Source organism: Pteronotus mesoamericanus, unplaced genomic scaffold, assembly GCF_021234165.1.
Source record: "Pteronotus mesoamericanus isolate MK-2021 breed Mesoamerican mustached bat unplaced genomic scaffold, CSHL_Meso_final contig_202, whole genome shotgun sequence".
Lineage (NCBI taxonomy): Eukaryota > Metazoa > Chordata > Mammalia > Chiroptera > Mormoopidae > Pteronotus > Pteronotus mesoamericanus.
In genome coordinates, this window is record NW_026555086.1 from 7,933,902 (window position 1) to 7,960,644 (window position 26,743).

The following is a 26,743-nucleotide window of genomic DNA, read 5'->3' on the forward strand; positions in this document are numbered from 1 at the left end:
GATAGCTTGGGCCAGGCATGCATGTGCGTACCTGCATGTGTGAACGTGCACGCATGTGCGCTTGCCTACGTGCGTGTGTGCACGTGCGGACTGGAGGTGGAGGCTCCCCAGGCAAAGGGAACAGCCGGGGCAAAGGCCCGGGCTGCAGGGAGGTAGCTGGCCTGAGGTCTCCGCTCCCTGCTCTAACCTCTAGCCAGTAAGTGCTTTCAAGAGGGCAGGAAAGGGTCCCCGAAAGCACAGGGTGGAAAGAAGCTCCTGCGCAGACCCCCGAGTGAGACCAGCACCCCCACAGGGCCTCCTGGCACGCCTCTACCCTTTTCCTCTCGCGGTCTGGACCCAGAGCGGTGCAGACCCTGGACTGCAGATCTGCCCGCCTGGGATCCCTTTAGAAAGCGCTCACTGTGTGACGCGGGGCGGTTCGCTGCCTCTCTCTGAGCCTGGGTTGGACCACCCATAGACACACTGGTGATTCACAGCGGGGACACTTTGGACTGAAGGCCAGGGGAGCCCGTGCTAAGAACATTCTTGACCAAATGAGCAACTTTCTCAGAAAAACATAAACTGCCCAAAGATAACTTAAAAATAAGTGGAAAACAACCTGCCCCGTGGGAAAAATTTGAAAGTTATCAAGTTTGATTTTTTAAAAATTGTTCAAACACCTTGCTAGTGTGGAGAAAACCTTTGGCCCTCGTGCAAGGTGAGATGAGAAGTTTCTGAGAGACACAGGTATGTGGCGTGGGCCACATTTGGATTCGATGCTCTGACCCCCCATGGAGGCTGTCGGAGGTGGGGCAGAAGAAGGGAGACCAGTTCTCCCAGTGCAGGAATCTGGGTGAGAGACGCCGGTGCAGGTCTAGGCAGCAGTGGTAAAGGAAGTGAGATTCCGTGAGGCCCTTGGAAAAATTAAGCCATCTTTGGCCTGGGCTCAAGAAAGCACGAGGCCGCCCTGCATGAAATGGGGAGGGTAGGGGCAGGAGCTGGCATGTTGGAGGGGGAGACCAGGCTCCCAGGGTTGGACTTGGAAATTTTAGGTATTTATTTTTTAAGATTTTATTAATTTATTTTTTAGAGAGGGGATGTGCGGGAGAAAGAGAAGGAAACATTGATGTGTGGTTGCCTCTCATGTGCCCCCTACTGGGAAGCCCAGGCACATGCCCTAGACTGGGAATCAAACCCACAGCCCTTTTGGTTCAAAGGCTGGCACTCAATCCCCTGAACCATACCATCCAGGGCTGAACTTGGAAATTTTAAATGCACACAAGGCATCCAAGAGGAGTCACTGTGAGAATTAAAATAGGTAAAGTCTAAAGGCACGTGGGTGCCATTTAAGCAAATATTCATTGCCTTATTTGTTCAACTTTTTAAACCCCAGTACCAGTGGAAATGTAGTTTTGTCCCCACACACGTAAAAACATTAAACTAAAGCATAGAATAAAATACGTCCTCAAGATGTATGAATCACTTTTGAACTGGAATTGTCAGCCTATGTCATACTTGACGCCGATATTTAACCTTCCTGGCCTTCCTAAGTCAGTGTTAACATCATTGATCACGCTGTGCATGGAACTCCCCTTTCTGGGAGGCATCCCTGGTACTTTCTTGTGCTTACTCATTGTCATGCATGTCTCTTCCTTATATGTCGGGGAAATGTCTGTTCTATGTTTTAGTGTAAATGTTCTTTTTTTTTTTTTTTTTTACCTAAACACGCCTGTGAAGAAGTTTGAATGGTAGAGGGTGGTCCAAGAGGACGGTATCAAGGGCTCCCCTTTGCCTGTGTCCTCAGGTTCCCTCCCCAGACAACCCCGTCACCAGGTTCCCATGTAGCCCTAGAGTTGGTCTTTATGGATGCAAGGACACACACACAGACACACACACACACTTAAAACAAACATGTGCCATAGTTTTTAAGATTTGAATTGACATACTAGTATACACTGGAACTTTTTTCACTGAGCACAATGTTTTTGTGGTTCACGCTTGTTGCCAAATAATAATCCATTGTGTAGAGCTACTGAAACCGAAGGTCCTTGTAACTTTGATTAAATTCAGTTTTAAATCCTAGCCTAAGGTGGGAGGATCCCCTGCAAAAAACTGAGAAAGACCACAGAGTGGAATTCACCTCAGCAGGGTCTGGTGCCTGCTGAGTTACCCCTTTTATACGTCACTTGTGAAGCTAATTGGCGCCTGCTCCAATGTTGACTGAAGCTAGCCACTGGGTGTGTTGGTTCTGTGGCCCCTTGGGAGGGACTCTGGTGCAGGCCAATGTCTGATGCTGCCTGTGACTGGCCCTGGGCAACCTGTCTGGAGCTACAAAGCGATCCACAAGTTTGTGGTGGACTCTGCTAGGGAAGGATCAAGCTGGCTTTAACAATACAGGGTGGAGAGGGGGTGTGGGGAGATAAGCAAAAGTCCCAAGAAGCCCTGAGATCTGCCTCCACCTGCCTCCACCTGCCGGCTGCCTGTTAGGTTCAGTCACTGAATCAATTGTGTGGCATATGCTCTCAATGAATCATCAGGTGGGGATGAGTGGCGTTCACCAGATTGATTTGGCTTCAAACTCTGTGCCAGCTCTGAGCCTGAGGCAACTCAGCCATGTCCTAGGGCATACCACATCTAGCTTTCACCTGTTGGGTGAGGCAGCGTCTCAGAGAGTCATCAGGGTGAGGTGAGCAGAGGTTATCAGGCCCTAACAGACCCAGGTTTGTCCATGTGAAGGGATGGCTCTGTACTTGTCAAGCGTGCGGTAGGAAAAGGGCCCCAGTCGTAGAGCCACACAGCTCAGTCTGTCCCCACATCTGCCAGGAGCCCAACCTCAGCAGGGTGGCACCGCTGGGAGTCAACAGAGGAGGTGGTGGTGGGGAGTGGCCCCTGCCCCAGAGCCACTCTGCTCAGTTTGTCCTGGATTCTGCCCAGACCTAAACAGGGCAGAGCCACCAGGAGTCCACGGGTGGGGCCGCCGGGAGCCCCAAGGGCGGGGCTAGCAGGTCTCCCAGGGCCAGAGGTGAACAAGTCTTTATCTCGATTTGCTCTTGCCTCCCTTCATTTCTTCTGTTAGAATTGGACTATTTTACTGAAAGAGATGTCATTAGTACCCCCAGTACCTCTCCAAGAGAACCTTTTCTTTTTTTTAATTTCTAACTGCAGTACGGATCTCTGTTATAGTAGAATGTGCCCTATTTATGTGGATTTATCTAAAGTTCTGGAACTTTGCAGTTACCTTCCTCATACTTCATGGATACACAATCAGTGCACACCCCAGGCTGTTTCCTTTCTTTTTCTTCCATGCACTTTTTAGCCATCTTTTTTCTTGTCCATTCTGAGGTGTCAGGCAAAAGTCCCTCAGGTTGTGTTCAGTAGGGGTGCGCCAGAACATCGATTTGCTGTGCTCTGGGCGAACAGGGATTGATGCCTCTGGGTTTTCTCACTCAAAGGAGTGTTTATTCTCAATTGTTTAAAAATTACTACCTAATGTAATGGGAAAGAGGTCACAAATCCTAAGATTTCTGGAGTTTTATTGGGAAAGGCAGTTGGCATCTGAGGTGAGGATTATTCCATTTCCTCCCGATAAAGGAGCTATAATAAGCCAGCCGTATTTGAAGGGCACACAGGGACACCAGAAGTCCCTGTAAGGTGCACGTCTGAGTTGTAGGAGGAAGAGGGACCTCCTCTGGGCCAGGTGCGGCAGACAGGAGCGGACCCCAGGGAGGGCGAGCAGTGCACAGTCCAGGGACAAGAAGAGCTGGGGTCGGGAAGAAAGGACCTGTGCGCGAAGGCCAGGGGACTGTTCTGAGGGCACGTGTCCTGAGGGGAGGTCTGCTGAGGTGGGGGGAGGGACTGGCACCTCTTTACAGCATTCCTCTTGGTCTCTGGAATACTGAAGAGAACACCCTGTCCCCTCTCTCCTTAGATGCCCGCCCTATGGAAACAATGTGCAAATCCAGCTTAAGGCACAGGTCTGACTCCGGCACCCATGAGACCCTCTCTACGGACACCCAGAACATCTGTGGTGAACCAGGAAGCCAAGTAGGTAACTTTTGCCCTTTGCCTCCTTTCTATTTCTCCCATTCACCCCCCCCCCCCCACCCACTGCCAAAACTGTTCCCTGTGCAGATTTCACCCCACTGGGTTGTCCCCAACACAACAAACCTGCCCTTAGCTACCATTCAGCTTGAGAGTGGAAGTCACTGGACATAGAAGATCAGCAAGGGCCTGAGATGGTATCTAATCTACCCATTTCATAGATGATATAACTGAGGCCCAGAGAGGGAAGAGCGTTTGCCGAGGGTCATATTAAGAGTGTATCAGCCAGGATAGGCTTATTTAGGCTGCAGTAACAAACAGCCTCCAAAGTCCCAGTGTCTTAGGAGGACACGTTTGTTTCCTGCTCCTATTTCTTGTCTATTGTGAGTTGGCTGGGGTGTCTGTTCCATGTCATTGTCGTTCCTGGACCCAGCCTAGAACAGCAGCCAAAACCTGGGGTACTCCTGGGCCCTGCGGTAGAGGAAGAGAGAGGATGCTGAATCACACATTTGCTCTTAAAACTTCTGCACAAACATGACAAGGGTCACCCTTCAGCATATTTTTATTAGCCAAAGCAAGTTTCATGGCCATTGCCAATTTCAAGGGGGCAGGGAAATGCACTCCTACCAAGAGCCCAGAGGGAGGAGAAAGAGAACACCTGAAAATTAGTTACAGAGCTGGGAACGGGAATGCTGGTCTCCGAAGTCTGCGGCCTTTCTCCTGTAATCCCTCCTCCAAGGCTATTTCCCACAGGAGTCTCAACGACCCAGATGCTTTTTTGCTCAGGAAGGTTGTCCTTAAAGGGCTTGATGTTTTCACCCCAGGGGGCTAAAGCCCCAGTGGTGGAAAGAAAGCCATTGTGTTAGACTGGCAGGAGGGGAGACTTGAGGACAAAGAACCCCAGAAATTAGCCCTGGCTGATGTGGCTCAGTGGATTGAGTGCCGGTCGCCAATTCAATTCCCAGGCAGGGCACATGCCTGGGTTGTAGGCCAGGTCCCCAGTAGGGAGCGCTTGAGAAGCAACCACACATGGATGTTTCTCTCCCTCTCTTCCTCCCTCCCTCTCTTTAAAAATAAATGAAATGAAATGAAATGAAATAAAACAAACTCCAGAAATTATATCATCTGGCACTTGCTGTCCTGAATGGTTTCCTTATGGGCACATGGACTTTGGCCATGGGAGCCCAGAAAAGACGCCCTAGGCCATGGCCACATCCTGTCACCCAGATCACACAAAGTTCAGGGACTTAGTCCTTGTCTGGTACCATCGAGGGCTCCAAGGCCTTGGAAATTGGCTGCCTCAGGCTGAGGAATGTCCATCCCGAGCCTGGCTCTGCCATGGACGCACTGCAGGACCTTGGGCACAGCGTTTACTCTTTGTTGGCCTTAGTGTATCCATCTAATCAGTGGGGAATGGCGGTCCCTGCCTACCCCACGGATGTGAGCATGTTTATGAATTCTCAAGTTCTGTGCCTGAGTGAGGAGTTATTTTTATAAGTCTGATTGGGGGTGGATGGCCGGGGGCTGGGGACACATGCCCAGGAGGCCCCTGCTGGGGTCAAGGGAACAGCTGGGGTCTGAACCCCAAGACACATTGTCTGTGCCCCAGCCTCTGGGGGCCGATAAGGTTGGCTCTGGGCGGCCTCGCAGCCTTTTCAGGGTGAGAAGTGGAGGTCTCTGATCGAGGATTTGATGAGGCATGTGAAGTACTTAGAATAGTCCCCAACACAGTCTGTGCTTTCTGAGTGTTTGCTACAATTATTCAGAAAATAGTACCAGAAAGTACATTTGGAAATATTTTAGCATATTCCCTTGTATAACAACCCACCAGTTAGTTAACTAATCCCCACTTCTTGGACATTTGGGTTGTTTCTGGTTTTTAAGTATTATAAATATTCTTGCAGTGCACAGCTCTGTAATGAAAATGTTGCTGTCCATCCATGATTGTTTCCTAAGGCTAGAATGCCAGAAGTGGAGTTGTTGAATCAAAAGGACTGCAGAGTTTTAAGCTTTTGTGTGTAAGTGTCCCTGCCTTATATTGGAACTCCTACCAGCAGTTTGAGAGTTCTGGTTTAGAAGGGGAGAATTTGCCTAGAGAGAGAAGAAGGTTTGCATTAGCCAGGATTACATTTTACTGTGAGTAGCAGAAAGCCCTAAATAACAGTGCTTTAAACAGAATAGAAATGTATTTCCTTGTCATATAATACAAGTTCAATGTCGGAGAGTCCAGGGCAGGTGGAAAGCATTACCCTCTACCCTCCTAAGCCCTGGCTTCTGACTCATGATCCAATATGGCTGCCCAAGGTTCAGCCATCACATCGACATTCCAGCCAACAGGAAGAAGTAAAAAAGGCTATACGATACTTCCACCTACATCCCACTGGCCAAAACTTAATGACCTCTAATGGCAAAGAAGGCTGGGAAATAGAGTCTCTTCCAGATGAGCAGGGAATATTCAGAGGTTCTAGTACTAAGGAAGTAGGGGAGAATAAGTTTGGGGGGACAGAGAGCTCAGACAGAGAGCCTCACAAGCGGGTCCATGGACATGTAATGGGTAAAGTATTATCGGGCACTGTCAATGGGGAATGAACTAGTCCATTTCAGAGCCAGTACACGGGTGCAGTTCGAGGAGGGGCGGTGGATGCCCAAGAAGGAGGTCGATCTCTGGGACTGACCCCCAGGCAAAGGCATAAGGACTTCCATGGAGGGGCCACATGCCTGCCTGTTCTCTGCCCCTCAGATGTGTGTGAGGGGAGTTCTTGACTGTCCCATTTGGCTTCCCCCCAGCCTACTTGTCCCGCTGCTCACCTGGCCCCAAGCTCACGTGGCCCCAGCTCACCGCTTCCATCATCTCATCTTCCCCCCAGCTCACCTGTTTCCCCTCACCGGCCTTCGCAGTCCCTGCAGCATCAGCTCCTCATGGACCCCATTACCTCCCAGCTGGGCACCAGGAGCCAGTGGGTTTGTCTTGTGAGGCTGCTCAGTGATGACCCAGAATGGCTGAGGGCCAAGGTGAAGTTCTTCCTCCCCAACATGGACCTGGACTCCAGGAACAAAACCTCAGACCCCAAAAAAAGGGTCTTGGAACAACTCACGGAGCTGCACGCCCAGGGTCCGGCCACCTGGCAGGCATTCATCCACTGTGTGTGCATGGAGCGGGAGGTGCCTCTGGAGCTGGAGGTGCTGCTGCTGAGCACTTGGGGCCATGAAGGAGAGGGTAAGGGCACGCGTGAGAGGCACAGAGAGGCCCAGGGAAAGCGGGGACCCCCCTGAGTCACACAGAGAAGCCGTGGTCAAGCCGGGAACAAAATTCCATGTTTCTGGACACTTCCCAGAGCAAATTTCCTAATGCTACCACATCAGTGTCAGACATCACCTGGGCTGGACACCAGAGACCGGAGCTGGTACCGGCACATCCCGGTGGTGTATGATATCCTCTCTCTCTCACGCAGGGCTTCCCAGTCCTTTGGAAATCGGTGAAGGAAGCGAACCTGAACCTCAGTTCCACCATGGTGAGGCCCGGGGCTGGGGGGCAGGAGGCGGGTGGTAAGCAAGTTCCCACATCCGACCTGCGGGAGGCTGATGGAGACCGGTCACAGCCATGTCCCATAAACCATCCTCGTCTCCGGTCCGTTTGCATGTGTCCCCTGCCCCTCACCATGGCTCTCACCTCCGCCCCCTCTGCACCCCTCAAGCCTGTGGCCTGGCCCAGGGGTCTAACCTGGGGCCTCCTGGGAGAGTCTGAATGGCCGGCCCCGGGCCTGCCAGGACCCTTTCTCTGGCTTCACGGGGGGAAATCTGTTCTCACTCTCCTGTCCCCCAGCCTGGGGGCCTCAGGCTACAGCCCCGCTGGCCCAGGCCCCTCACCGTTCACACAGCCCGGGCCCAACAGACCTGTGCGCTGCTGTGCACGCCCGGGGGGGCCTCATGATGTTCTGCGGGAGCACAGAGGGTCCACGGTCAAATGGGGACCACCTCACCGAGCCCCAGGCCATACCCCATTCTCAGAATGTTCCATTCTTTTTATTGTGGTAAAATACACATGACATAAAATGTACCGCCATACTCATTTTAAGGGCACAGTTCAGTAGCATTGAATACACTCTTGCAGTTAATCACCCTGAGCTCTTTTCATCTTGTAAAACTGAAACCCTGTACCTGTCAAACAGTAACCACTCGCCCCTGATAACACCATCTTCATTGGCCTCTTTATGATTTTGACTAAATGCCTCACGTACGCGGAGTCATTTCGTTGCCGGCTTATTTCACTCAGCCAGTGCCCAAGGTTCACCCCTGGGGTGGCGGGTGTCAGCACTTTCTTCCTTTTTAAAGCTAATATTCGATTGTATGGATAGAGCTCAGTTTACTTATTTGTCCGATCATGGACGGACATTTGCTTGGCTTCCCTGTTTTAACTATTATGAATAATCCTGCTGTAAACATGGGTGAACAAGTATTTCTTCCAGGCCCTGCTTTCAAGTCTTTTGTGTATGTATCGAGATCGAGGGTCTTAGAGCAGCTCCGTTTTTACGTTTTGGAGACGCCCCCACCCTCCTTTCCACAGCAGCTGCACCATTCTACATTCCCAGAGCAGCGTACAGGGCCCCAGCTTCACGTCCTCGTCAGCGCTTGCTATTTTCTGTGTTTGCAATGGTGCCCATCCTGCTGGGTGTGAGGGGGCATCTCACTGTCGTTTTGATTGGCATTTCCCTAACGACTGGCGATGTTGTGCCTCTTTTCATGGGCTTATTGACCATTTGTGTATTTTCTCTGGAGAAATGTCTGTTCCAATCCTTTGCCCATTTGTTAATCAGCTTGTTTGGTTTTATATTGTTGTTGAGTTTGAAGAGTTCTCTATATATTGCACATATTAATCCCTTATCAGATATACAGTTTGCAAATATTTTCTCCCATTCTGTGAGGTGCCTTTTTATTCGGTTGATAGTGGCTTTTGATGCACAAAATTTCTATTTTATTTTATTTTTTAAATTTTATTTATTTTTTAGAGAGAGGGATAGGAGGGAGAATGAAAGGGAGAGAAACGTCAGTGTGTGGTTGCCTCTCACACACCCTCGTCTGGGGACCTAGCCTACAACCCAGACATGTGCCCTGACTAGGAATCAACTGGCAACCTCATGGTTCACAGGCCAGCGCTGAATCCACTGAGCCATACCAGCCAGGGCTAATGCACAAAATTTTTAAATTTTCATGAAATCCAATTTGTCCATCATTTTCTTTAGTTATCTGTGCCTTTAGTGTCCTACCCAATAAATCATTGTCAAATCCAACATAGTGAAGTCTTGCCCTGTGTTTTCTTCTAAGAGCTTTATTGTTTTAGGTCTTACATTTAAATCCTTGGCTCATTTTGAGTGACCTTTTGCATATGGTGTTAGGTAAGGGTTCAATTTATTATTTTGCATGTAGATATCCAGTTTTCCATTTACGGAAAAGACTGTTATTTTCCCATTGAATGGTCTTGGCACTGTTGTCAAAAAAAATTGGCATGCAAAGGTTTGTTTCTGGACTCTCTACTTCATTCGTCTATATGACTGTCTTTATGCCAATTCACACTGCTTTGACTATTCTAGCTTTGTAATAAACTTTTAAATGAGGAAGTGTGAGTTCTCCAACTTTGTTCTTCTTTTTAAAGAGTGTTTTGGCTATTTGGGGTCCTTTGAGATTCCATGTGAATTTTAGGATGGGTTTTTCTACTTCTGAAAAAGAAAGTCATTGGGATTGTGATGAGGGTTGCATCTGCAGGAATCTGGAGGTCACTTTGCAGGGCACTGATTTTTAACAATATTAAGTCTTCCAATTCATGGACACGGGATGTGTTTCCACTTACTTACGTCTTTTTAAATTTCTTTAAGTAATGTTTTGTTGTTTTTATTATACAAATCTTTCACCTCCTTGGTTAAGTTAATTCCTAGTATTTTATTCTTTTTGATGCTATTATAAATGGGATTGTTTTTGTTATTTCCTTTTCAGATTGTTCATTGTTTGTGTATAGAAATGCAACTGTTTTTTGCATGTTGTATTCTGCTACTTTTCTGAGTTCATTTATTAACTCTAAAAAAACTTTGAGGAGTCTCTAGGATTTTCTAAACTTAAGATCCTATCACTGTAAACAGACAATTTTACTTCTCCCTTTCCTTTATTTCTTTTTCTTGCCTAATTGCTCTGGCTAAAACTTCTAGTTCCACATTGAATAGAGGTGATGAAAGTGGGCATCTTTGTCTTGTTCCTCATCTTAGAGGAAGAAAAGTTTTCAGTCTTTCACCATTGAGTGTGATGTTAGCTGTAAGTTCAGAACCTTTATTTCTTTAGATGTATCAACTTTTTAGTTATGGGGGGCATGGTAGTAACCTCAGGCTTTCACAGAAAACATTCACCCCATAATCCCAGCTCCCCAACAAATCAGAACTGTTTGTCCTGGTCCCTGGTCCCTTCTGGCACCTATCACTGAGCTGCCTTGCCTTGGTCCCTGAGTATGGACACACCTGTCTACCTGCCTGTTTGTGGAATGGAACTCCCCAAAGGTACTGGGTACCCCCTCAGCCCCCAAACCTCACCCCTCACTCTTTCCTTTATTTTTTCCAGGCCTCAAGCGGCCTCATCAGAGCTGCGAGTCCTCCCCCCGCCCGAAGCATTCCAGGAAGCAGCACCTAGGTGTGTGCCAAAGTGGGAGGGGGGGCCTGAACGTAGGGGTCAGGTTGCCTTGGGGCCAAGATGCAGATCCTGGACAGTGCTCCTTAAGGACAAGCCTCCAGTGGCCTCATGACTCACGGCCTGTATCCCAAGCTACCATAAAAGAAGGATGGAAGGTCCTGAGTGTGAAGGGAGAGGGCTGAGCCTGGCAAGGAGGGGCCTCTCCAACAGGCCACAAGGGGACTTCTAGAGAGATGGTTCAGCCGAAGGAGCTGGAAACACCCCAACAGATCACAGCTTTATTATTTAGCCTCTTCCAGAGCACCCCCCCCACCCCCCGCCAACAATGTCCTTAGGATTCAGGGGACTCAAGGAAGGTGACCATTATTACCTTAGGCCCGGGCCCTCATTGGCCAGTTTAGGGGTGAACAGGATAGCAGGAGACACCCCCGACACAAGGCAGAAGCCCTCAGGGGCCCATGGAGAGACACGGAGGCTGCTGAGCGCTGGCCAGGCTCGGGGGGAGTAGAAGAGACGGAACTTCTCTCATTTTCCCTCAGTCATCCGGAAGAGTCTTTGATCTTGACCAGTTGTCCCACCAGCTGAGAAACCCAACCCCCACGGGACTAGCCAAAGGATTCACAGGCAGTAAGAGGATTCGCATGGATATAAAATAGACTCCCCCTCCGGTCCCGCAGCTGGGCCCCCAGAGGGCCCCTGCAGGGGCCCCGGTCCTTCCCCTGGGCCTCCGGAGATCTCCCAGTGACTCAGCATTTCACAAGTCAGTACCTGGAACAGCGGAGGCCCAGTTCCCACGATTCTGATTGGTCAGTGCCTGGACATCAGTAACGCTCACCGTTAGACATTGCAGAACTGAAATATTAGGGAGGGCCACAGATTACTCAGATATAACAGGAGAGGCTGTTCTGATAAGAAGTGCCCTCTTTCCCTTCCCCTCTCTTACTTTACACCTATGTGTTTGCAAAACAAAGAGCCGTGATCCACCCTTTCCCACTAGATGTCCTGTTTAATTGGCTGCCAGTCTCTGCTTCTCCAGAACCGATTCCTTCCGGGGATTTGGGTGGCACAAGAGCCCCCGTGTGCTCCCATTACACACAGCTGAGGCTGCAGCCAATACTAGGGTGAGAAGGTTGGGGGCCTGGGGAGGCCCCCTGCCCTCATGCCATCTCCCCACCCCCCGCAGAGTTGGTCAAGAAGTACCTGCAGCTGCTGAGGACTTCTGCACAACAGCGCTATGGTGGCAAGCTCCCTGGGCCAGGACAGACCCTCCCCTTCCAGCAGGCCTACATCCCCACGATCCTGCAGTGGAGCCGGGCCACAGCACCCTTCAGCGCTCAGGAGGGGGCCACCGTGGGCAGCCCCAGGGCAGAAGATGGCACTGATGTGAGCATCCAGGACCTGTTCAACTCCAGGACTGACAAGGGCCCGAGGGTGATGGTGCTCCTAGGGAAGGCCGGCATGGGCAAGACCACGCTCACCCGCTGGCTCTGCCAGCGGTGGGCTGATGGCCAGCTGGACCGCTTCCAGGCCCTGTTCCTTTTCGAATTCCGCCAGCTCAACCTGCTTACAAGTGTCCTGACGCTGCCTCAGCTCCTTTTCGATGTGTACCTAAGCCCTGAGGCAGGCTCCGACGCCGTCTTCCAGTACCTGGAGGAGAATGCCAGTGGAGTCCTGCTCATCTTCGACGGGCTGGAGGAGGCTCTCCACCCCTGTTCCAGCAGGGACACTGCTGGCCCGGAGGCCTTGGGTCCAGCCCTCGCCCTCTTCTCTGGCCTGTGCCGCGGGACCCTCCTGCCGGGCTGCAGGATCATGGCCACCTCCCGCCCAGGGAAGCTGCCAGACTGCCTGCCCACGGAGGCAGCCACGATCCACATGTGGGGCTTTGACGGGCCGCGGGTGGAGGAGTACGTGGGCCGCTTCTTCAGCAACGAGCCGTTGCAGGAGGCGGCCCTAGCAGAGCTGCAGTTGAACGGGCGTCTCCGGAGGATGTGTGCGGTGCCTGCCCTGTGCCGAGTCGCCTGCCTCTGCCTCCGCCACCTGCTCCCGGGCCTCTCTCCAGGCCAGTCTGCAGCCCTCCTGCCCACTGTGACCCAGAACTATGTGCAGATGGTACTCACCTTCGGCCCTCATGGGCACCGGGCTGCCAGCTCCCTGATGGGCCTCGGTGAGGTGGCCCTGGAGGCCCTGGAGACTAGGAAGGTCATCTTCTCTACCGGAGACATTCCTCCGCCCGTGATGGCCTTCGGGGCTGCCCTCGGCCTGCTGACCTCCTTCCGGGTCTGCACAGGCCCTGGGCAGTGGAAGACAGGCTACGCCTTCACCCACCTCAGCCTGCAGGAGTTCTTCGCTGCCCTGCATCTGATGGTCAGCCCCAAGGTGGATCGAGAGGCACTCGCCCGCCACGTCACCCTTAATTCTCGCTGGGTGCTGCGGACCAAAGCTAGACTGGGTCTCTTAGACCACGTCCCCACATTCCTGGCGGGTCTGGCATCCTGCGCCTGCCGACCCTTCCTCAGCAGCCTGACGCAGCGGGGTGAGGCGTGGGTGGGCGCCAGGCAGGCCGCAGTCATACAGGCATTGAAGAAGCTGGCCACCCGCAGGCTCACGGGACCAAAGGTTATAGAACTGTGTCACTGTGTGGGTGAGACACAGGAGCCTGAGCTGGCCAGCCTCATGGCCCACAGCCTCCCCTATCAGCTGCCCTTCCACAATTTCCTGCTGACCTACACTGACCTGGCCGCCCTGACCAACATCCTGGAGCACAGGGATGCCCCTATCCACCTGGCTTTTGAGGGCTGTCCCCTGGAGCCCTGCTGCCCTGAGGCCCTGGCAGGCTGTGGGCAGGTGGAGAATCTCAGGTGAGAGGAAGGGCAGGGCGGGACCTGGGAGGGAGCTAGGCTTGTGGGCACATGGAGGCCAACCAGTCTGGCAGACCCCTGCTGATGGAGGCTGAATGAGAATCTTGAGTACCAGAACAGATAGGCTCCTCCTGTCCCTTAGCCTGGGACACAGTGGGCAGCACCGTACCTTGCCAGGACCTTGGCGGTCCAGTTGGCTCTCCTCTTGTCGTGGTATCTGGGCTGCCAGTCTCCCTCCCGCGACCAGGGGCTGGAGCCTGTGAATCAGGCTGTGCTGCTGGAGGCCATGTGACTTTGGGCAGGGGACTCAACCTCTCGCCAGAGTTCCTTCAGCCTGCAAATGAGCCAGTAATAATACCTACTTCATAGGGTTGTTGTGAGAATGAGGTAAGATGTGGCATGGAAAACCCTTCTTAGTGCAGCTGCTGGCGCACAGTAAAGGCCCAATGCGTGTAGTAGCTTGAGAAACGGCTAAGCTGCAGGAGCAAAGAACCTTCCATCCTCCTCGCAAAACACAGTGAATTAAGTAAGGGCGCATTTTTTTTCACTCTCATGGAAGACTCAGCATCCAGGTCTGTCGGGATGGCTCAGCTCTGGGTGGTCACGCAAGGACCTGGTTCCTTCCACTCTTGCTCCATCATCTCCTTGGACATGTTGATCTGCACGGTCAGAGCTGAGTCATGGGTATATCTGTGCTCTGGCTTGAGGGGAGGAGCAGAGAGAGCATGAACTAGATATGCCCAGTCCCAGATATAAGGCACATCTCTCTGCTCACATTCCAACGGTGAGAACAGTCATATGGCCACACTGAGCTGCCAGCGATTGCTGGGAAGTGCCATCTTGGCTGGGAAACCACGTTGTAGCTCCGTGCATAGAGAACAGGTTTTGGTGGACAATTAGCAGTGTCTACCATAACATGGATTTTTTTTGTTGCTACTACAACCATTACAACAGCTATTAACTCCCATTCGCATTACTGTATTCGGTTCCTTTTGTCAGAGAGGGGTGGGGTAACCTCTAAGTCCTGTCCAGCACTGATCATCTGCCACCTTGCCTCTTCCTGTGGCAGCTTTAAGAGCAGAAGGTGTGGGGACGCCTTTGCAGAAGCCCTCTCCAGGAGCCTGCCGACCATGGGGAGCCTGAAGAAGCTGGGGTGAGCCAGGACTTGGAACCGAGAGACATCCGCATCCAGGGATGCTGGAGCCCTCCTCCCTTCCCCCAGCCCTACACAGGGCAGGTTTGGGGCCTACCCCTGTCCCATCCCCTTTTCTCCCCTCTGCTTACCCTGTAGGTTAGCAGGAAGTAAGATCACTGCCCAAGGCATCCACCACCTGGTGCAGGCTTTGCCCCTCTGTCCACACCTGGAGGAGGTCAGGTGAGTGATCTCCAGGAGGGCTCGCTGGCTGTGGAAAGAGGTCACTGCCTGGGTCTTGCATATTCTATGGGGTCCAGGCAGTAGTTTTTCAGTGCAGCCCAGAGAGGGGAGGCATCAGTCCAAGAACAGGGTGGGGCTGGACCCAAGCACGAAGCTCCCAAAGACCCCAGAGAAGTGCTTGTCTCATCCCAAGATTTGGGGCCATTTTGAAGGAGCTTGAGTTTTGAGGCCCCCCCTTCCCCTTTCTGTGACCCTGAGAGGAGGGGCGCAGTGTGCAGGCAGGTGGTGGCACTGTGGGTACACATAAATACAGGAAACATACACATACTTTCATGTACATATGTATACATGCTTGTACTCATCTGCTTGCTTAAGGATATGCCTGCCCCACGGGCATGCCCATTTCAGGTGTGCCTACGTGCAGCACGCATGTGCATGCACACTTAGATCCACATACACACCTAAGCGCGTAGGCACGAATGACTCCTGCCCTGTGTCTGTGATGAGCGGCCCAAGAAGGGAGGGGCCAGGGCGCGTCCGTAGCTGCCCGCTGGCAGAACTACTGCAAGCGGGCACCTTTCTGGGGTTGAGAAAAGGCACCCATTCATCCCGACAGGTGCAGCCCTGCGCTAGGGTGCACCTCTTGCTTAGTGGAGCATTAGCTGGACCACGGCTCTGCCCTGTCCCCGCTGCTGGGTGTCTTCATGCATGATTACTCTGCGTGGTGGAAGAGAAGGTTAAGGTCATGCTCAATACTTAGAAAAGTAAATGTCAACAAGTTCTGTATTTCCAAACGTGTTTCCTGCCCAGAGTGATCACATACAAAGGCAACTTTGAACCCTTTAGTTCTTCTGTCCCTGCAGCTAGGAGCCGAGGCAGGGCGGGGCTGTGGGCCCCAGGTGATAGGTGAGGAACGTGAGGTCAGGAGGAAATGCACTTGGCTGAGGGCTCAGGGGAGTTGGGGCCAGAGCTGAGGCTGGAAGTGGCCTCGCCCACACTCCAGTCTGGACTGCTCGTCACCTGCGAGCCAAAAGGCCCTGCCGATGAACTTGGGCCTCCGACACATCCCAGACATGTCCCCGAGAGCAGAGTCTCCTCATCCTGCCTCGTGAGGCCTTCAGAGTCCACATCTGGATCCCTTGGCCACCAGGCAGGCAGGCCGCCTCAGGGACTGAATAATAACCGAAGTGAGGCCAGCAGAGGCCTTCTCCTCCTGGCTGCACACGTTGGATACTATGGAACAGTCCTCGGCTCTTGCTGGGCCCTGTCTTGTATCTCCCCCCACGAGGTGGCCATGCCTGTCACCCGCCAACTGGAGCTTCTAAGGGCCCCTTCCCCAGGGATGAGGGACTTGGTCTCCGTGCAGCTTTCAGGACAACCAGCTCAAGGACCAGGAGGTGCTGAAAATCGTGGAGGTCCTCGCTTCCCTGCCGAGGCTCCGGAAGCTTGAGTAAGCAGTCCTTCCGCCCGAGCCCCTGCCTGAGTCCCCCTCCAGCCTTGGCGCGCAAAGGCCTGGGCCCCATGGGATCGGGCATTCATTTCTGACACCTTTGCCACAATCATGCAGCCTGAGCCAAAACAACATCTCCATGTCAACCCTACTGCGCTTGACAAAGGTGGCGGTCACGTGCACGGCCATCACGATGCTGCAAGTCGGGTGAGTAGAAGGGATGGGAGCCTGGGGTTCAGGGTCTTGGGAAAAGAGAAGGGGAGAGGACAAAGACGAGGCCCCTAGTTTGCAAGATGGACCTGCCTGAGTCTGTTTGGCTCACGTCAGTGCATCCAGAGCCTCGCTCAGGCCTGGCACCTGGTACTCAATAAGTAGTGAATGAATGGACAGACTGACTGACGGACGGACGGATGAAGGAATGAAGCAACAGATCCAGGAAGCACAGGCACAGCCCAAGGAGTCAGCGCCCATGTCGCTCTCCGTGGTGCTGAACTAGTGTTGGCCGTTTGGGGCCCGGCTAGGTTAAGTGCTCTGCCTCTTCGTCCCAAAACACAGTAACTGCTGTAAAAATCTCCCAGCACTCCTAATTGTTATTCTCGTGTAAAAGTTGTTTTCCCCACCTTTTGACTCACTCGGGATTCATCCCGCCAGGACATAGTCACTGTTTTACATGTCTGATTTGGAGCACTTTTGCCAGTTCTGCTGTTCCTCTGTCAATCACAAAATCAGCTTTTGCTGGCTGTTGGTGTGGCAGGGGGGCGGGGAACGGTGCAGCCAGGAATGTGCAGGTTGGGGGTGCAGCGCTGGTTTCCAGGCTGTGGGTTTCATGGCTCGGTGTCTGACCCTGCAGGAAGACGGACCTCATCATCCTTCTCTCCCCGCCCACAGAGACAGCCACAGAGCTACGTGGGTAAGACGTTAGGGAGGGGGCGGGTCTGGGCTCATCCTGAGATGCAATCTGTCCTCAGGCAGCTGTGGGAAAAGGTGGCCAAGGGAGCTTAGGGGAGCTGCAACGTGGGGACTCTTCTTGCTACTGCTGCCCTGAGAAGCAACTTACTTCTCAGAGTTGGCAAAGGACTTTAGCTTCCTCCGGCACCTCTGGACCACACCTGCGCCTGTGGTGAGGGAGCATCCCCCGAAGCATCAGAGTGGTCCAGGCCCTTGGGTTGGGGGTAGGGGTAGGCATGAATGATACCGTCAGAATGACATTACTATGTGAGGGAAAGTTTTCTAGCCAAAAAAAGGGGGGAAGGCAATTTTGGTATCTACATGTTAGAGCTGTTCTGAGAATTAAGTGAATTAATGCATTTAAAGTCTTAGAACACTAATGGTGCCCTGACTGGTGTGACTCAGTGGATTGAGTGCCTGTCTATGAACTAAAAGGTTCCCAGTTTGATTCCCAGTCAGGGCGCATGCCTGGGTTGCGGGCCAGGTCCCTGGTTGGAGGCATGTGAGAGACAACCAACTGTTTCTCTTGCATATCGATGTTTCTCTCCCTCACTTTCTCCCTCCCTTGCCCTCTCTCTGAAAATAAATAAATAAAACCTTTGAAATAGTTTAAAAAAAAACAAAGCCTTAGAACACTAATGACACCCAGTTGGCTTGCAAACGCTGGCTATTCCAGCTGTGCGTGGGTCCCAGCTTGGCCAGTCCTGGTTGGGCAACGGAAGCGAAGCTGCCTGTCCATGAAAGACCACTCTGCCTTTGCTTCCTCACACCACCCCCCAGCTAAGGCTCAGGGAAAAATGAAGTTCTTGTGTCCTTGAGCAAGTCCTTTCCCTGCTCCGAGCCTCAGTTTCCTCACCCAGACAATGATTCAGTAGGACCACTATCGTTTTTCCCCTCTGCCTATCTAGCGATGTGATACCCAGCACGGTAGTCACTAGCCACAAGCAGCTATTTAAATTTATCTTATTTAAGGAAAATGGACATTTCAGTCCATCAGTCACATTAGCCACACTTCACATGCTCAATGGCCATAGGAGGCTAGTAGCTGCCATAATGATGGCACAGATATAAAACCTTTCCATCGTCGCTGGACGTTCTGCTGGATGGCACCAGTCTCCAGGTCTCTGAAGACCTGGCTCACAACATCCCAGCTACTCCGCAGTCCCCAGCCCTCCGTTGGCCCTGGGGAAGAGAGCCTGGAGGTGCCGTGGCTTTTCACAGCCTGACCCACATGCAGTCCGGCAAATGGAGACCATCGCATCTTGACTGATAGCAGCTGCTTTTTCCAAAACTTCAGCTTGTTGCCTTTGATGGGCACTTGACCAGATATCGCCCCGTCCAATCCTCCCATCACTTTATGTATTAGATACTGCCAATTCACTTTCGAAAAGAGAAAACAGGGGCTCAGAGAGGTGATGTGACTTGCCCAAGGCCACACAGCTATATATATGGCTGAGCTAGGATTTGAAGAAAGGTTCCATTTGACCTCAAACCTTTTGCTCCTGCTGCTTTGCTGGATGGTGCCTTCAGCACCTTCAAGCAACTGTCTTTGTTACTGCTTCACTGTGGGCCATGCTAAAGAGTCTTCAGCCCCTAGAAGCCAAGAGCAGAGCTTGGACTCCAGAGCCCAGGCCAATGCTGGACTTGTTCTTGCCAGATCCCCAGACCTTCAGAAAAATGTCAGCCAGAGGAAAGGGACTCAGAGCAGACGCCTGACGCTCAGGTACCTCAGTGGGATCCATTGCCTTAAGGGGAGGAATATGACGTGGGCAGAGGGTCCCTTCCCAGGGGAGGCATAGCCGGGGCAGGAGTATAAAGCGAAAAGCAGACGTGGGGAAGGGAAAAGACACAAACAGCCTGTCCTGGCCTGAACAGGGAGCATCTGGCAAAACAACAACAGCAATAACCGTCGTCTAATGGGCCCTTGTTATGTGCTGGGCACTGTGGTATTTTATATCCATTACCTCACTGTTATTCTTTTGAAAATTCTGCAAAGTACACGTTGTTATTCCCACTTAACAGAGGAGGAGATTGAGTCTCAGACATGTGAAGTGCCCTGTCCAAGGTCACCCACTTACTGAGCAGAAGGGCCGGGACTAGCCACAGGTCTGTCAGCCTCCTGGCTCCCCCAGCTCCCACGTCCAGCAGTGGGGCTAGGAGCCAGTGGAGGTATCATGCAGCTTCTTGCCCTGAGCCCCTCTGCCCCCCCACCCCACCCCAGGCTGCAGAACTGCCAGCTAACCATCTATGACGCGGAGGAGCTCATAGCCCAGCTCCAGGAAGGCCCCTACCTGGACGAAGTAGAGTAAGTGTCTCAGGAGGCTCTGGGGCAGGAGGCGGGGGCTGGGGAGGGCAGTGCAGCATGGGAAGGGCCTCAGCTTTGGGCGGATGGTATGGGGAAGGTGCCTCAGTAAGAATCCAGGGGAATCAGATCATCCTAACAGCTGCTACATTTTAGCGCTTGCCCTGTGCCAGGTGCTTTCCGGGCATCCCTCTTGTTATCCTCCCATCTCTATGATGTAAATACCATCACTGTGCACACTTTATAGAGGCGCAAATTGAGCCACAGAAAGGCAGGCTTGCTCAAGGCCATGCAGCTAGGGAGAGTTCAGGCCTGGTTCAAGTTCAGACAGCCTTATTTGGGCCTCATCCTTCTGACCACTGTCACTGAGATCTGCAAAGCAGAAACCTCACCACAGCTAGGTCTGTCTTCCAAACCATAGCCCCCGGGGTCCCTCACCCCATCCTCCCAGGCTAGAGTGAGATGGCCTCTTCTGGCTGGAGAAATTTCCATGATGCCCAGCTCCTGGGCGGAGCCTTTGAGAGCGGGGTGTGGGGATTGGTGGAGGTCCTGTCCTGTCACGGAGAGGGACCCCTGCTAGGACATCAGTAGGTAGGAGGGCGAGGCGAGGGGCAGCCAGAAAGTGTTTGAGGGGAGTGGTCCTGGCCCCAGGTGAGATGGGTGGGTGAGGGCGGCTTTGCTGACTGAAGCTGAGTTAAGCCCTGGCCTGTCCCACCAAGAGAAGCAAGACGGGATTAGAAAAGATGGGTTTTACCAAACTCACGCGCTTCCGCCCCCCTTGCCACCACCAGCCTGCCCCGCCCCCTGCTCCCTCCCACAGCGAGGGCCCCATCACCCACCTGCTCACACAGACCAGACGCCTCTCAGCTCCGCCGCCCCCGCCCCCACGGCCAGTCCATCCTGAGCCCACCTATACCCTGCATCGCTCTGCAAACCATCTTCCCATCCACCTCGCTAGCCCAAGCCGCTCTCGTCTGTCCCCTGGATGACCCCATCAGCCTCCTCCCTGGGCACCCTGCGTCCCCCCTGGCCACCTGCGCCTGGCACAGTGTGAACTGCATTGCACCCCTACCTGACCCCTTCTCTCCCTCCCACTGCTCAGGATAAAGCCCCAGTCCTAGAATCTCGTGGGATCCAGAACCCTGCTCCCCACCACCAAACCCTATCTGCCCCCCGCCCCCCACTGCCCAACACTCAGTCCTCCATCCAGACCTTCTGGCTCCCTTTCAGGTCCTCAAATGTGCCTTTGGATGCGCTGTTCCTATGACCCATCCCTCTCCCACCCATTGCCTATTGAACTCCTGGTTTTCTTAGCAAGCGGCTCAAACATCAGGGGAGCCTTCCCCAATCCCAGACTAGGTCATATGCCCCTATCATCATGGAGCTTATCACAAGCAGCAGTTACGTAGGTTGCAGCAGAAGTAAATGGTTGTGGGCGGAGCCTTGAAGTCAGGCTGCCTGGGTTCAAATCCCAGGCCCACCTTTGGGCGAGTGCCCTAACCAGCCTGTACTTCAGTGTACTCATCCGTGAGATGAAGAGAATACTAGTGCCTACCTCATAGGGTTGTTGGGAGGATTAAAAACCTCATCATTGTAAAAGCACCTGGGACAGTGCCTGGCAGGCCATACGCAGCCTTTCAATGTTCGTTGTCACGAAGGCTCACTTATTGGAATGGTGCTTGGCTGAAGTCAGTGAGGGGCTGCGTGCATGCCGAGGGTTGGGGGGGACCCCAGGCTAGCAGCACAGGGCAGCGGGCCTGTCTCTCTCAGCCTCTCAGGGAACGAGCTGGAGAACAGAGGCTGTCGGCGGGTGGCGGAGGCCATCTCCCAGCTGCGCGTCGCCAGGAAGCTGGAGTGAGTGCTGCCCCACTGCTGGGTGACAGGGAGGGCCCTGGAGAGCCCCAGCTGGTCCCTGCCACCCCAGACCCCCATACCCATGGTCACTCGGGGGGCTGCTCCCCACCACCCCCTCCCTTCTCCCAATTCCAGCGAAGTGGCAGTGATTCGGCCATGCCCTGCTTTTGCCTCTGCCATGAGCCACTTAGTTCCAGTCATTAAAGGCCCGTGCAGAATGGGTCCTTCGTCCATCAGTGGCTCGTGTTCCAGTTTGTCCTTACAGCAGCCTGGGGGGGCGCACACGGGATGAGGGGGCGGTGTGGCTCCTTGAGGCAACAGTGGGGTATTGTGGGGGGATGTTGGGGTGGGAAGCAGTGTGTGAGGGTGGGGGTACAGTTTTGGGGTGAAAGGGTGGTCGTTGAGGTTAAGCTGTTGGGTGTGCCACGGTATTGCGTGGTGGGAGTGGGGCGCTGCCTGGCGGGGATGTGTTGGGGTCCTAGCACCAAGTGTGGGTTGCGGTGGGGGAGTATTGAGGTTGGGTGGCTGGTTTGGCAGCTTGGCTTTGTATTGAAATCCTGGCTCTGTCGTTGAGTACCTTTGTGACCCAGGGAAAGTAAGCTAACGTCTCTGAGCCTCAGTTTCCCCTTTTGTTAAATGCACTTCGAATGGTGGTTATTTTCCATACCAGGAAACTCAGGCTCAGAGAGGCGGAAACAGTGAGTAGGCTCTTATCGCTCCAGCTGGGGAGCCTTATTCTCTGAGGGGGGAAAGGGGGCCATACACCTCTTGGCTCATTCACATGGGCCAGAATCCTTTGAGACCCCCTGGGGGAGGACCCAGGACATCTCAAGAGTGACAGCCATTCAGCTGCTGAGCCAGGAGGAGGGGACCGGAACTGCCCGGGGCTGGAGACCTCAGCTGTCTGCTGATGGCTGCCTCCCTCCCCCTCCGCACAGCCTCAGTGACAACGGGCTCACGGTGGCTGGAATGCACGACATGCTGAGCGTACTGAGCACATGCCAGACCCTGGCAGACCTGCACATCAGGTGAGCTCGCGGGGCACGCCTGCCACCCAGCCCCCTGCCGCCCAGAGCTCCCCGCTTCTCCCATCCTCCTCAGTCCTGGCTGCCCCCAGAGAGGAGAACCACACAGAGTCCTGCTCTGGCTGCAGTTTCAGTATGGAGCAGCTTGTGAAGGAAATATAAATGCTTTAACTCATCATTTTTAAAAGAAAGCTTTTCAAACATACTCAAAGGTAGGAAGGATGGCCTAACGAACACCCTGTTTCCACCAATAATTATCAACATTTTGTTGCTTTTGCTGCATCTGTCCCTTGAGAACCCATTTTTTTAGAAGAGAATTTGTCTTTTTTATCCCATTTTTAAGGGGAAAAAAAGAGAACATTCACTGCATTAAAAAATAAGAGATTTGAAGGACCCACTCCAAAATGTTATCGGTGGTCATTGATATGTGGAAGAGAGTGTGGGTGATTTTCCTTCATGTTCTTTTTACTTTACTGTAAGTTCTCTGTGGGGAGGAAGTATGACTTTTGTAATGAGAAAAATATATACCTTGCACTCAGTTTGCAAGGCGCGGCTGTCGATTACAGCCTCATGTGGAATTTCCAAGTCTGTCCTGGCCTGGCAGTGATGTCACCCTGCTGGGCAAGTGCCATCGGCGAGGATGCCACTGGCGGGCACGGGCGGGGTTCCAGCCTGCAGCCCAAAACAGAAACTACAGAACTGAAGTCTTCTTCCAAGGACTTGCCAGGAAACAGGGACTGATAAGCTTGTGAAATCTCTGTGGGAGAAAGACTTCAGGCCCCTGGAAGCTCGGAGGAAGTTAGGGGAGGTTTGGGGAAGGAACTGCAGCTAAAGACTAAGGGGTGGCACCTTGGAGGTCCCTCCCGGTTGGGCCGAAACATGATACGGAGTGGCAGGAACCCCATCAACCTCTTGTCTCCTCCCTCTCTTCTCTCTGCAGCCTCAAGGACAAAACTGTGGTCCTCACGTTCACCTCAGAGCTGGAGGGGCAGGAGGGGACCCGGGAAAGGTAGAGCCCCAACACCATCGCGCCCCACTCTGGGCCAAGGCCACGTCCCGCCGCCCGGCTCCCCAAGCTGGACAATGCCACTCAACTGCCAAGGGGCCTTGACCAATTCCCGAAGGCTCAGCCAGCCAGCAGGCTTACAGGGGGACGCAGGCCTACAGGGAGGGGCCGCTGCCCCACTTCCCCAGTGGTGCCTGAGCGGGTCCCGTGGTTCAGGGTGGAGGCGGCGTGCTGGGGCAGGGGCCAAGTAGCCAGAGAGGCCGAGCCCCTTCGGCCTGCACCCACAGGGTCGCCTGGCTGATAGCACTGATTTTGGTCAGAATTTCTGGCTCCCTTATGCACGAGGACCCTTTAGAGAGTGTTTTTCCTCCTCCAAGGTGCCTTCCTGGGTTGCCCCAGTCCAGCACATGGGCTGAGATTCAGCTCTTTGCGCCTCAGCATCCACCTACAATGTCTTCTGTAGGGCCTGAGCTTTTGAAGGCTTGCTGGAAGCCGAGGCTGACATCTATGAAGGCACTGATGATGATGATGATGATGATGATGATGGGTTTAATGATACTCAGCCAAGGTTAATTGAGCGCTTACTGATTGAGCACCAAGCACCAGGCTAAGAGCATTCGCACCTGGTGATGTGCCCCAGGTTACACAGCCAGAAAGCAGAGGAGCCCAGTTGAAACCAAGGTCTAACTGTCTCCAGGCCCATGTAGAGCTCAAACAGTGGGGAGAGAGGCTGGGGACGGACTTTGGAGACAGCGGGCGAGGCGTTGGCTCAGTCTGGCCTCGGCGTGTGTCTCCCCAGGGCTGCGGTTCCTGACGACTTAGTGCTCCCGATGCCCTCAGCGCTGCCCCCGTGCTCCCTCCAAGTCAGGTACAGTGACAGCCTGCAGGTCCTGCGTCTGGGTCCGGCCTCCTCCCTTCCTCTGCACAAAGCCCGTCCCCAGGCCCCCAGCCCCAGGGGCTCCCTGGATGACACGACCGGCTGTGTCAGGGGCAGGGGCCTGGCATCCCTGCCTCCCGCCTCTCCTGCCCAGCCCACTGCAGGCGGGGCTCGCAGGGCAGCCTCCTGGTCGCCTTCTTCACCTAGGGCCCCCTCCCCTTAGTGCCCCCAACTTCCAGTTCCAGAGGGGCTGAGGGAATGCTGGGCGGAGAGGACCGGGAGCTTGCAGGCCCTTCTCTTCAGATCCTGGGCCCTGGGCATGGAGGCTCAGCTCGGCCCCCAGGGCGCCCCTCAGCACTCTGCTGGCCCGCTCTCTTATTCCCTGTCCCTCAGCATCTCCTTCCTTCTCTCTCTGTCTCTCTCAGACCTCGTCTCTCTCATTTCCTGTGGCCCTTTCCTCATTGCCCGTCTTCCCCTGACACCACATGTGTGCATGTTTGAGTGTGTGCATCTGTCTCCCCCGCCCCCATTGTGTCTGTCCACCTTGTCTCTCTCTCTCTCTCTCTCTCTGACTCTCTGATTCTTCTCTGCCTGCATATGACCACCTGTGTGTTGTGTGTTGGTCCCTCTTTGTCTCTCTGCCTGAGTGCTGGGTGCATCCCCGTCCATCTCCTGCAAGCCTCGTCCTCTGCCTGTGTGTCTGGGGGTGGCTGCTGCTGTGGTCTCCACTGGGGGTGGGGGCGGCGCGGAGCTTCAGGGCTGTGGTTCTGCTCTCTGCAGGCTAACACACTGTGGTTTGCAAGCTGAGCACCTCGAGCCGCTCTGCACAGCGCTGAGAGGAAGCCGCAGCCTGGGCCACCTTGAGTGAGTGGCTGCTGTGGGAAGGCGGGAGGGTAAGGCTAATAGGTGTGCAGGTGTTGGATTTTGTTTTGCTTTTAAAACTTAGATTAGCAGTCTTTTCCTGCTGCAACTGGAACCCCATAAAGAATATGGTGAAAGTTGTGCCTCTTCCCCTGAGAATAAAGGTCCCTCTCGTTTGACTCCTCTGAAGCCTACCCCTGACCCCCTCAGGGTCACAAACTTCAGGATGAGGACGCTGGGGGAAACCCCAGCTGACCCAGTGCGACCTGCTAAGAACTGGCCCCTTTTCAGGAGAAGCAGTGTGATTGGGGGGTAAAGAGGTCAAACTGCTGCCCACCTCCCTCCACTAACCTGTCCTCCCCCTCCCAGCTTATCAGGCAATGCTCTGGGGGACCCAGGTGTGGCCCAGCTGCTTCCGTGGCTCCCCAGGCTGGGCACTCTGCACTCCTTGAAGTGAGTAGTTGGATGGGCAGAGCCTCTGAAGCTTGTCCTCATCAGAATGCAGGGATATGGGAGGGGTGGGGGTGGGGGGTGTTCCGTGTTCCTTCTGTCTCACTCTTTCCTGAGTTATGCAAAAGATTAAATAAGAAAATACCTGCCAGTTGCCCAGGCCAGTCCCTAGCACATGCCAAGTGCCCAGTAAAGTGTCTGATTCTCATGAAAACAGAGACTGGCCTCTGTGACTCAAAGATCCAGCTTCTGATGTAAGGTTTTGCTTCTGGAACTCACTTCTGGGAAGCCCGAGTCACCTGGGGCAAGGCGGGCATGGTGGGGAGCCGGAGCTCTTTAAAGGAATGGCTGGCAGCCATTCTAGCCCGAGGTTGCAGGGAGGGGCTGTTTGATGTGGTACCAGCTGGCAGGCAGGGAGGGTTCATACCCCACAGGACATCCAGGCAGGTGCCCAGGACACCTGGAGCGCCCCAAGCACCTGGCAGAGACAGGAGAGATTTTCAGTGTGGGAGGGAGGCTCCGGGAGGAACCCCCAGACTTTGTCCACCGCAGACCAGAGTTCCTGGTCTTTAAAAGACCCCTGTGGTTTTTGGTTCCCACAGCCCCTCCTCCCCCTAGATCTTCTGGGATAAAAGGAGAGGAGCTCTGAGAAGTCACAGGGCCTAGGTTCCCCGTGTGGCCTTGAGCAATTTGCATCAGCTCTGAATCCCCCAGTTCCCAGCCAGTTATCACATGAGCTGTAGAAGGGGTGTGTTTTGACTGCAGCCTCAGAATGAGAGCCGTGGCCTGAGAACCCTTCCTGCTCGACGGTCTCTCAGGGATCCTGGGGAGAAGAGGTTGCCTGGCTTTGGGCGACCTGGACCAGGGTGGGGAGGAAGGCCTCACCCCTGCAGGCAAATTATATGCTGATCGGAGCAAACCCCACGTGATCTTCTCAGTGCTGTGACTTCTGGTATGACTCAGTGCTGTGAATGAGTGAAATATAGCTCCAGAGACAGTCCAATTTCTCCATGGGTCCCAATCTATTGACTCCCTTACTCACTCTCTG

The 26,743-nt window shown here is 53.6% G+C and overlaps 1 protein-coding gene across 1 annotated transcript in view; it reads left to right on the forward strand.

Moving 5' to 3' along the window:
• NLRC5 (NLR family CARD domain containing 5) overlaps window positions 1–26,743 on the forward strand; it is a 77,141-nt gene that overhangs the window by 17,996 nt on the left and 32,402 nt on the right. Inside the window, exons 2-19 of the mRNA XM_054570261.1 lie at window positions 3,908–4,023; window positions 6,808–7,237; window positions 7,473–7,532; window positions 10,621–10,689; window positions 11,873–13,547; window positions 14,617–14,700; window positions 14,839–14,922; window positions 16,289–16,372; window positions 16,490–16,579; window positions 17,223–17,282; window positions 18,978–19,043; window positions 19,542–19,625; window positions 21,393–21,476; window positions 22,415–22,504; window positions 23,442–23,510; window positions 24,307–24,375; window positions 25,165–25,248; window positions 25,615–25,698. Coding sequence (XP_054426236.1) covers window positions 3,919–4,023; window positions 6,808–7,237; window positions 7,473–7,532; window positions 10,621–10,689; window positions 11,873–13,547; window positions 14,617–14,700; window positions 14,839–14,922; window positions 16,289–16,372; window positions 16,490–16,579; window positions 17,223–17,282; window positions 18,978–19,043; window positions 19,542–19,625; window positions 21,393–21,476; window positions 22,415–22,504; window positions 23,442–23,510; window positions 24,307–24,375; window positions 25,165–25,248; window positions 25,615–25,698 — 3,371 coding nt within the window. The 5' untranslated portion in view covers window positions 3,908–3,918. The remainder of the gene's footprint in view (window positions 1–3,907; window positions 4,024–6,807; window positions 7,238–7,472; window positions 7,533–10,620; window positions 10,690–11,872; window positions 13,548–14,616; window positions 14,701–14,838; window positions 14,923–16,288; window positions 16,373–16,489; window positions 16,580–17,222; window positions 17,283–18,977; window positions 19,044–19,541; window positions 19,626–21,392; window positions 21,477–22,414; window positions 22,505–23,441; window positions 23,511–24,306; window positions 24,376–25,164; window positions 25,249–25,614; window positions 25,699–26,743) is intronic.